The 11,767-nt window shown below is 43.7% G+C and overlaps 1 protein-coding gene across 1 annotated transcript in view; it reads right to left on the bottom strand.

Annotated features, from left to right (window-relative positions):
• Positions 1 to 3,945: 3,945 nt before the first annotated feature.
• The window catches only part of npnta (nephronectin a), a 61,525-nt gene continuing 53,703 nt past the window's right edge, over positions 3,946 to 11,767 (bottom strand). Inside the window, 2 exon segments of the mRNA XM_065003781.1 lie at positions 3,946 to 5,433; positions 10,867 to 11,126. Coding sequence (XP_064859853.1) covers positions 5,323 to 5,433; positions 10,867 to 11,126 — 371 coding nt within the window. The 3' untranslated portion in view covers positions 3,946 to 5,322.

The following is an 11,767-nucleotide window of genomic DNA, read 5'->3' as shown; positions in this document are numbered from 1 at the left end:
GGAGATAAAAGTCTCCAACTTCAGCGATTTTTGCAATTCGTTCCAGTCACAGGCAGCAGAGAACTGGAACGAAAGGCGGCCAAATGAGGTGTTGGCTTTAGGGATGATCAGTGAGATACACCTGCTGGAGCGCGTGCTACGGATGGGTGTTGCCATCGTGACCAGTGAACTGAGATAAGGCGGAGCTTTACCTAGCATGGACTTGTAGATGACCTGGAGCCAGTGGGTCTGGCGACGAATATGTAACGAGGGCCAGCCGACTAGAGCATACAGGTCACAGTGGTGGGTGGTATAAGGTGCTTTAGTGACGAAACGGATGGCACTGTGATAAACTGCATCCAGTTTGCTGAGTAGAGTGTTGGAAGCAATTTTGTAGATGACATCGCCGGTTTGGCCGGCGATGTCCAGTTCTAGGAAGAATATTGGTGATTCCAAACTTCTTCCATTTAAGAAATATGGAGGCCACTGTGTTCTTGGGAACCTTCATTGCTGTGAATTTATTTTGCTACCCTTCCCCAGATCTGTGCCTCGACACAATCTTGTCTCAGAGCGCTACGGACAATTCCTTTGACCTCATGGCTTGGTTTTTGCTCTGACATGCACTGCCAACTGTGGGACCTTATATAGACAGGTGTGTGCCTTTCCAAATCACGTCCAATCAATTTAATTTACCACAGGTGGACTTCAATCATGTTGTAGAAACATTTCAAGGATGATCAATAGAAACAGGATGCACCTGAGCTAAATTTAAAGTCTCAAAGCCTGTTGTCTGGTATTTCTGTTATTTAAAAAAAAATACATTTGCTAAACTTTCTAAAAACCTCTTTTCACTTTGTCATTATGGGTATTGTATGTAGATTGATGAAAGAAAAAAATATTTACTCAATTTTAGAGTAAAGCTAGGTATGGTGAGATTATGGGTATTGTATGTAGATTGATGAAAGAAAAAAATATTTACTCAATTTTAGAGTAAAGCTATAATGTAACGAAATGTCGAAAAGTCAAGGGGTTTGAATACTTTCCGAATGCACTCTATCCACCATATTTGTTAGGATTTAGGAAGTCTCGATACAGGTGTCTGAGAGGCACATTACCAGAGCTGGCCAAGATTAAGAAGTCATTTTCTTTTGCAACGCTCTGTATGTTCTGCTGGCTGCCCCACCACCACAGAAAGTGCTGAGCTAGGCTGAAACACCTGCATTTTGGAGCTGCCTTACTCAAGAAAGCAAAAAGGAGACCATGTTTGTATGCGGCTTTATTAACTCAATTGTTATTATTTTTACATTGTTTGCAAACTGATAATATCACGTATTAATACCAAAATAACAAGCAAAACAGGCAAGCCCCCCCCAAAAAAGTATATATATGTATTTGTTTTTACCTAATAGTGTGGAGCTCAAAACAGGTGGGGCTCTGAGTCATTTCATATTGTTGATGTCTTCACTATTATTCTACAATGTAGAAAATAGTAAAAATAAGGAAAACCCCTGGAATGAGTAGGTGTACCCTGGAATGAGTAGGTGCACCCTGGAATGAGTAGGTGTACCCTGGAATGAGTAGGTGTACCCTGGAATGAGTAGGTGTACCCTGGAATGAGTAGGTGCACCCTGGAATGAGTAGGTGCACCCTGGAATGAGTAGGTGCACCCTGGAATGAGTAGGTGTACCCTGGAATGAGTAGGTGTACCCTGGAATGAGTAGGTGTACCCTGGAATGAGTAGGTGTACCCTGGAATGAGTAGGTGTACCCTGGAATGAGTAGGTGTACCCTGGAAGGTGACCCTGGAATGAGGTGCACCCCCTGGAATGAGGTGTACCCTGGGTGTGCACCCTGGAATGAGTAGGTGTACCCTGGAATGAGTAGGTGCTACCCTGGAATGAGTAGGTGCACCCTGGAATGAGTAGGTGTAACCTGGAATGAGTAGGTGTACCCTGGAATGAGTAGGTGCACCCTGGAATGAGTAGGTGTACCCTGGAATGAGTAGGTGCACCCTGGAATGAGTAGGTGTACCCTGGAATGAGTAGGTGCACCCTGGAATGAGTAGGTGTACCCTGGAATGAGTAGGTGCACCCTGGAATGAGTAGGTGTACCCTGGAATGAGTAGGTGTACCCTGGAATGAGTAGGTGTACCCTGGAATGAGTAGGTGTACCCTGGAATGAGTAGGTGTACCCTGGAATGAGTAGGTGCACCCTGGAATGAGTAGGTGTGTACAAACGTTTGACTGGTACTGTATATACAGTATTATATACACACCGTGCTAACATTGAGTTGCGCCCGCTTTTGCCCTCAGAACAGCCTCAATTCGTCAGGGAATGGACTCTACAAGGTGTCAAAAGCGTTCCACAGGGATGCTGGCCCATGCTGACTTCAATGCTTTCCAGAGTTGTTTCACGTTGGCTGGTTGTCCTTTGGGTGGTGGACCATTCTTGATACACACGGGAAACGGTTGAGTGTGAAAAACCAAGCAGATTTGCAGTTCTTGACACAAACCACTGCGCCTGGCACCTACTACCATACCCCATTCAAAGGCACTCAAATGCTTTGTCTTTCCCATGTGATGGAACATTTTAGGTTGGTGCTTTTCTATTTCTACATTTCTGTGTTCTATGTTTGTGCTTTTCTAATAACTGTTTTCTGTGTTCATGCAAGTGACTAATTGAACGAATCCTCACTATTAGTAACTTCAATTTGGGAGTACTCCCAGACTCTTGTTTTGAGAATGAAAGATCTCTCAGTTTCAAGGTCTCTGCTTAGAGAGAAGAAGCCTCGTGATGTATTGGTCTGTCACATGCATGACCCAGTATTGGTCTGTCACATGCATGACCCAGTATTGGTCGGTTACATGAATGAAGCAAACGTTAATGATGAACGAATAAGCTAAATCATGCAAATATAACTTGTCTGTATATAAGAGATCTAACGGGACTGCCTCGGTAGAGCTCCTGATCGACAAAATGATGACAAAAGGTTTTCCTACTAATTATTTGCCTCCTTTTGAATGTCATTGTATTTCCAAGCCACTGTAATGCACTTTGGATGAAATCTTCATCAGGGCTCATTGACGATGCATTGAGTAGAATGCTCAGTCAGGCATCAACCCAAAATGAGCGTTCAAAACAATATTGTGACAAACATGCAACCCATGAATAGACCTCTATATATGAGTGACTGTGTCCAACACACCACCACTTATGTTGGGAACCTACTGACCCCCAAAAATATTTTTGTTCTCAATTACATGTATTGCTAAAATAATGGTTGATGGAAATACAGGCAGGCACCACATTACTACAGGACAAAACAGCTCAATCAAGCATGATGGTATTGTAAGTATAAAAGTAAAGCTTCCTTTCATGTAATTAAAAAAGCTTGAAAAGGTAGTGGAATGGGATTAGTGTTGTGTGTGAAGAATCCAATACTTGAACTTGTATGCGGTACAAATTACATTATTGTGGGCACACCTCCTCAAATAGTATTAATTAGGCTGTTTGAGAAGGTTTGAATCCTAAGCAACCTGCATACACATTGTTTGAAGTGCAATAGACCAACATAGCACAGGAGGCTGCTGAGGGGAGGACAGCTCATAATAACGGCCGGAACGGAGCGAATGGAATGGCATCAAACACATGGAAACCACGTGTTTAATGTATTTGATACCAGTCCACTAATTCTGCTCCAGCCATTACCACAACCCCATCCTCCCCAATTAAGGTGCCACCAACCTCCTTTGCAACATAGCTACTGTAGTAGGTCAAAGCTATGTGCGGGAAAACCTTAGTGGAACATGGGTGGAGTGGTCATTGTGGTGCTCATGTGAATGTTTGGCTTCAGACAAATGCCTACTTCTCACTTAAAGCGTTGTTTTTTTGTTTTAGATTTGATGTAAAAGTGTGTCACACAGAAAAGACAAGGACAACATGACAATGACACGCTTAGTCAAACATGTATCAGTCAATGTCCTTTTATTTACATCATTGGCTGAGTATATTATGAGAATTTGGTGAACTGATCCATGCATATAGTACAGTTTGAATTTCCAACAGATCAGAACCTTCATTATGGCAGATGGCACAATAATGCAACTGTGTACTGCGAAACGTTAAAAAACGACTGAGGAAGCGATCTAGTAATTCAACATAAAGCATGAACAGATATGATCATTGATGTACTGTAAACAGCCTTGTATTCCCACAAGGTTCAAATGTTTATCCATATATTGATCTTGAGTTATAGACACAAACGAAAACCATACATTTTTCAACTCCAATTAATACATAAGTCTGAATTTACATAAACGTATAAACCACACAGCTTAATATGAGCATGAAAGTGTTCTAGAATATGTACACACGACTACATTTACAATAATACACTGGGTGAGAGACAGAAATCGTTGATACTGTCATCGCCAGTACAACCAACTTGCACTTAATAGAACAAAGCACATAGAGAGAAATCACGGTCAATCTTAAAATTCAGAATTCAGATAATAATGGCTTATCATGTGAACTTGCATACGGTTGTAGCAATAGTAACATACGAGTGACTCAGCACTAGTTTTACAGAATTTGATTTGTCTAAATAAACGGAGCAGGGTTTGGATTTTTCATTCTCCCCATTACAGGTTGGCGTCTTCTCTTGTTGTACCTGGGTCCTGTTCATTAGGGCACAGAACGGGAAATGTTTTAAAATGCTCTGCAACGGAAAATGTAAGTAATTGTTTCTTATTGGACAAGCCCTCGTAGTCCCTCCCTGTTTCAGTCAGTTTTTCCCTGTTTGGTACCTAATGAACACGACGCAGGTTAAAACAGTTATACAATCTAAATGATGGATAGCAAACAATCAGATATGGCTTCAGACTAAAATATGAAAGCAAGATGATGAAACATCGATGGAGGCCTTTGGGCGGTGTGATTGGCTGGGTGGCAGTGCTCACAGGGACGTTTCCAGGGTTTCCAGGGGCAAGCACAGGTCAATAGTGAGGAACCGGGTGATGTAGAGTTGAAGAGAGTGGGTAGGGGTGGTGGGGGATCACATGGTGGACCCTCTTTCTCCCCGGTGGTTTGGGGTAGTCTTCTTATTGGTGGAAGGGTTTGGTGCAGTCTAGTTATTGGTGGACAGGTTTGTTGCAGTCCTCTTGTTGGTGGACAGGTTTGGTGCGGTCTTCTTATTGGTGGACAGGCAGAGAGAAATGCCCCTTCTTCACAGAGGTGCTCTTGGACCCTCTATGGGGGTCCAATCAGAGTCTGCTCCTCCCTGGGCTCTATCTTCTCTCCACTTCTCTCTTTCTCTCTCCATCTCTGTCGCTCTCTGCTGTGTGTATTAATGTCTTCTCAGATTGTGCTCCTCGGTGCAGGAACCTTTTCTCAAGGTGATGTCATCCACGGCCATCTCTCCGCTCCGGCCACGCCCGCGCTCGCCCTTCAGAATCACCTGGGAACAACAACACAGCACAATAAATAAGTTATTTCGCTTATATAGCACTTTCGATTACAAAATGTAATCTCAAAGCAAAAACAAAACAAAAAAACAGGTACAACTAATTATCAAAATGGAATGTGAATGGTGTCTAGTCAGCTTCAGACAGAGGTAGTATGGAAAGGCAGTCTGCTGTGACTTGAGAGGAGGGGGGCATCGATGGTTAGCCAGGGAGAAAGGCAGTCTCTGGTATGACTTGAGAGGAGGGGGGCATCAATGGTTAGCCAGGGAGAAAGGCAGTCTCTGGTATGACTTGAGAGGAGGGGGGCATCAATGGTTAGCCAGGGAGAAAGGCAGTCTGCTGTGACTTGAGAGGAGGGGGGCATTGATGGTTAGCCAGGGAGAAAGGCAGTCTGCTATGACTTGAGAGGAGGGGGCATCAATGGTTAGCCAGGGAGAAAGGCAGTCTGCTATGACTTGAGAGGAGGGGGCATCGATGGTTAGCCAGGGAGAAAGGCAGTCTGCTATGACTTGAGAGGAGGGGGCATCGATGGTTAGCCAGGGAGAAAGGCAGTCTGCTATGACTTGAGAGGAGGGGGGCATCGATGGTTAGCCAGGGAGAAAGGCAGTCTGCTATGACTTGAGAGGAGGGGGGCATCGATGGTTAGCCAGGGAGAAAGGCAGTCTGCTATGACTTGAGAGGAGGGGGCATCGATGGTTAGCCAGGGAGAAAGGCAGTCTGCTATCTTGCATCGATGGTTATGACTATGACTTGAGGAGGGGGCATCGATGGTTAGCCAGGGAGAAAGGCAGTCTGCTATGACTTGAGAGGAGGGGGGCATTGATGGTTAGCCAGGGAGAAAGGCAGTCTGCTATGACTTGAGAGGAGGGGGGCATCGATGGTTAGCCAGGGAGAAAGGCAGTCTCTGGTATGACTTGAGAGGAGGGGGGCATCGATGGTTAGCCAGGGAGAAAGGCCGTCTGCTATGACTTGAGAGGAGGGGGCATCGATGGTTAGCCAGGGAGAAAGGCAGTCTCTGCTATGACTTGAGAGGAGGGGGGCATCGATGGTTAGCCAGGGAGAAAGGCAGTCTGCTATGACTTGAGAGGAGGGGGGCATCGATGGTTAGCCAGGGAGAAAGGCAGTCTCTGGTATGACTTGAGAGGAGGGGGGCATCGATGGTTAGCCAGGGAGAAAGGCAGTCTGCTATGACTTGAGAGGAGGGGGGCATCGATGGTTAGCCAGGGAGAAAGGCAGTCTCTGGTATGACTTGAGAGGAGGGGGGCATCGATGGTTAGCCAGGGAGAAAGGCAGTCTGCTATGACTTGAGAGGAGGGGGGCATCGATGGTTAGCCAGGGAGAAAGGCAGTCTGCTATGACTTGAAAGGAGGGGGGCATCGATGGTTAGCCAGGGAGAAAGCCCTTCACCAGGAGAGAGCTCTTCGCCAGGGCACTTCGCCATCTCCGACAATCATAGAACCTCCATAGCGTAGTAGTTGAACATCAATTGAGGACAACCATGATTCAAACACACACACCAATAACCAATGTGTCAGTTGTTGCTAAAGGTCAGTCACAGATGGCAAAGACAAGTAAGGTGTGGTGTCAGACATACTACTGTATACTGTTTTATACTTTAGGAACAGCTGCTCTTTCTATGGCATAGACTGACCAGGTGAAAGCTATGATCTCTTATTTTTGTTACATGTTAAATCCACTTCAATCATCAGTGTAGATGAAGGGGAGGAAGGATTTTCAAGCCTTGAGACAATTGAGACATGGATTGTGTATGTGTGCCATTCAGAGGGTGAATGGGCAAGATAACATATTTGAGTGCCTTTGTACGGGGTATGGTACTAGGTGCTAGGCACACCGGTTTGAGTGTGTCAAGAACTGCAATGCTGCTGTTTTTTAAAATCTCAACAGTTTCTCGTGTGTATTAAGAATGGTCCACCAGCTAAAGGACATTCAGCCAACTTGACACAACTTTGGGAAGCATTGGAGTCAACACGTGTCAGCATCCCTGTGGAACACTTTCGGCACCTTGTTGAGTCCAAGAATTGTGGCTGATCTGAGGGAATAAAAGAGTGCAACTTAATATTAGGTGTTCTGTATATATACTACTGTATACGGCTTTACACTCTCTATACTACTGTCACCTGTTTTACTCTCTTTATACTACTGTATACTTCTTTACACTCTTTATATACTTCTTTATGCTGCTTTACACTCTCTATATACTTCTGTATACTGCTTTACACTCTACATACTATGGTATACAGCTTTACACTCAATTATTATTACATTTTTTTTTACGTTACCCCCTTTTTCTACACAATTTTGTGATATCCAATTTATAGTTACAATCTTGTCTCAGGAGAGAAGGTCGAGAGCCACGCGTCCTCCGAAACACGATCCAGCCAAGCTTCACTGCTTCTTGACACACTACTCGCTTAACCAGGAAGCCAGCCGCACCAATGTGCCCGGCCCACCACAAGGAGTCGCTAGAGCACGATGAGACAAGGAAATTCTGGCTGGCCAAACTCTCCCCTAACCCAGACAATCAAGAGAATTCCAAGAGTGTGCAAAGCTGTCATCAAGGCAAAGGGTGCCTACTTTGAAGAATTTCAAATATAAAATCTAACATTTTTTTTGGTTACTGCATGATTCCATGTGTGTTATTTCATAGTTTTGATGTCTTCACTATTATTCTACAATGTAGAAAATACTAAAAATAAAGAAAAACCCTGGAATGAGTAGGTGTGTCCAAACTTTTGACTGGTACTGTATATATACACTACCATTCAAAAGTTTGGGGTCACTTAGAAATGTCCTTGTTTTTTAAATAAAAGCACATTTTTGTCCATTAAAACAACATCAAATTGATCAGAAATACAGTGTAGACATTGTTAATGTTATAAATTACTATTGTAAATATAAACGGCTGATTTTTTAAATGGAATATCTACAAAGGTGTACAGAGGCCCATTATCAGCAACCCTCACCACTGTGTTCCAATGGCACATTGTGTTAGCTAATCCAAGTTTATCACTTTAAAAGGCTAATTGATCATTAGAAAACCCTTTTGCAATTATGTTAGCACAGCTGAAAACTGTTGTTCTGATTAAAAATGCAATAAAACTGGCCTTCTTTAGACTAGTTGAGTATCTGGAGCATCAGCATTTGTGGGTTTGATCACAGGTTGAGCAATAACCAGAAAACAAAGACCTTTCTTCTGAAACTCGTTAGTCTTTTGTTGTTCTGAGAAATTAAGGCTAGTCCATGAGATAAATCGTCAAGAAACTGAAGATCAGGTACAACGCTGTGTACTACTCCTTTCACAGAACAGCGCAAACGGGCTCTAACCAGGATAGAAAGAGGAGTGGGAGGCCCCGGTGCACAACTAAGCAAGAGGCAAGTACATTAGAGTGTTTAGTTTGAGAAACTGACGCCTCACAAGTCCTCAACTGGTAGCTTCATTAAATATTACCCACAAAATACCAGTCTCAACGTCAACAGTGAAGAGTTAACTCCATGATGCTAGCCTTCTAGACAGAGTTGCAAAGAAAAAGCCACATCTCAGACTGGCCAATAAAAAAAAAAGATTAAGATGGGCAAAAGAACACAGACACCGGACAGAGGAAGATTGGAGAAAAGTGTTATGGAAAGACGAATCTAAGTTTGAGGTGTTTGGATCACAAAGAAGAACATTTGTAAGACGCAAAAAAATGAAAAGATGCTGGAGGAGCATGGTGTCAAGCTGTCAAGCATGGTGGAGGCAATGTGATGGTCTGGGGGTGCTTTGGCGGTGGTAAAAGTGGGAGATTTATACAGGGTAAATGGGATGTTGAAGAAGGTAGGCTATCACTCCATTTTGCAACGCCATGCCATACCCTGTGGACGGCACTTAACAACTACAAAGACAAAAGTCTGCAAGACTGTAATTGCTGCAAATGGAGGATTCTTTGACAAAAGCTAAGATTGAAGGACACAATTATTGTTTCAATTAAAAATCATTATTTATAACCTTGTCAAAGTCTTAACTATAGTTCATATTCATTTTGCAACTAATTTCACATTTTTTCATGGAAAACAATGACAGGTATATTAAATTTACAATGACAAATTTTGACCGGTAGAGTATATATAAACTCAGCAAAAAAATAAACATCCTCTCACTGTCAATTGCATTTATTTTCAGCAAACTTAACATGTGTAAATATTTGTATGAACATAACAAGATCAACAACAGACATAAACTGAACAAATTCCACAGACATGTGACTAACAGAAATTGAATAATTTGTCCCTGAACAAAAGGGGGTGTCAAAATCAAAAGTAACAGTCAGTATCTGGTGTGGCCACCAGCTGCATTAAGTACTGCAGTGCATCTCCTCCTCATGGACTGCACCAGATTTGCCAGTTCTTGCTGTGAGATGTTATCCCACTCTTCCACCAAAGCACTTGCAATTTCCCGGACATTTCTGGGAGGAATGGCCCTAGCCCTCATCTTCCGATCCAACAGGTCCCAGACGTGCTCAATGGGATTGAGATCTGGGCTCTTCTCTGGCCATGGCAGAACACTGACATTCCTGTCTTGCAGGAAATAAACACACAAAACGAGCAGTATGGCTGGTGGCATTGTCATGCTGGAGGGTCATGTCAGGATGAGCCTGCAGGAAGGGAGGAGGATGTCTTCCCTGTAACGCACAGCGTTGAGATTGCCTGCAATGACAACAAGCTCAGTCTGATGATGCTGTGACACACCGCCACAGACCATGACGGACCCTCCACCTCCAAATCAATCCCGCTCCAGAGTACAGGCCTCGGTGTAACGCGCATTCCTTTGACGATAACCGTGAATCCGACCATCACCCCTGGTGAGACAAAACCGTGACTCGTCAGTGAAGAGCACGTTGTTGCCGGTTTTGCCAGTCCTGTCTGTCCAGTCCAGCGGACAATCTGAGCACTGTGGGTTTGTGCTCGGGCAGTTGTTGTTGCCATCCTGTTGTCCCCGGTGATGTCTGGTGAGGACCTGCCTTACAACAGGCCTACAAGCCCTCAGTCCAGTGCTGCCTCCTGCAGCATGCCTAAAGCACGGTCACGCAGATGAGCAGGGACCCTGGGCATCTATCTTTTGGTGTTTTTCAGAGTAAGTAGAAAGGCCTCTTTAGTGTCCTAAGTTTTCGTAACTGTGACCTTAATTGCCTACCGTCTGTAAGGTGTTAGTGTCTTAACGACCGTTCCACAGGTGCATGTTCATTAATTGTCTATGGTTCATTGAGCAAGCATGGGAAACAGTGTTTAAACCCTTTACAATGACGATCTGTGATGTTATTTGGATTTTTACGAATTAACTTTGAAAGACAGGGTCCTGAAAAGGGGACGTTTCTTTTTTTGCTGAGTTTATATATATATATACTGTATATACACTACTGTATACTCACACTCTCAAGTCCCGTGCCCCACAGCGTGATCTGGGTATGTCTCCAGCCGCTACCCCCCGTCCTTCCCCACACGGCCGGGCTGTACTGCTTCCCTTTCTTCACAAACACCTGGAGCATACCCACATGGTGTCCTGCCAGCTTGTGGCGGAACGACAGACACAGGTTACCGTCGTTCCAGGGAGGAGTCAACGGGAGGACCAGGCGCGCCCCTCGCCCGCTCTTCTTGTCGCTCACCTCAGGGATGGTGAGGTATTTTCCACCTGTGGAGAGGAAAGAGGAAGAGAAAGTGATATCACAATCAGGGTAGCGTTCAATAGGAGAAAACGTTTGGAAATGAAGGAGATGCTAGAACACTGGTTTTAGTTTTCAGATGGATGTGTCTCAATCAGATGGCTTCATCTTTTTGTTATCGGCAGCTCCATTTTACAGAATATTGTCCTCATTGAAATTTGTGCCGAAAACCTCCCAAAATGTCCTCCTGGGACTATAAAGTTATACTTCTAAATAGAGTCAGACTAGGCTGAATTAAATTTACTCTTGACATATGATTGAGTGGAACCATTGCAAAAAAAACACACATCTTGTTTTCTCTGAACCAACCTGTAATCAAGTGTTTTGTTTTGAATACTGTTGACTAATGAATCTCTTCAAAGGGTATTTGTTTCTCAATGAATAATAACCACAGCTAGTTCTACCAAGGATCAGACCTTCCTGTGTAAAACCAGCAACACACTTTTAGAGCCAATGTTCTAATATGAAAAGAAAACGTCTGCGCTTATCATTAAAATGTTAGTATCTGAACGCAAAAGTGAGGTTAAAGGGTATCTTATCTTATGTATCTTATTTTTGCCTTCCCTGAGGAAATATTGCTTTATCTGAACCGTTTGTAACAATGTCCAGA

This window comes from Oncorhynchus nerka, linkage group LG18 (assembly GCF_034236695.1).
Source record: "Oncorhynchus nerka isolate Pitt River linkage group LG18, Oner_Uvic_2.0, whole genome shotgun sequence".
NCBI classification, from domain to species: Eukaryota; Metazoa; Chordata; class Actinopteri; order Salmoniformes; family Salmonidae; genus Oncorhynchus; species Oncorhynchus nerka.
Note: the sequence above shows the minus strand (reverse complement) of the source record. Positions and strands in the feature narration are given on the sequence as shown.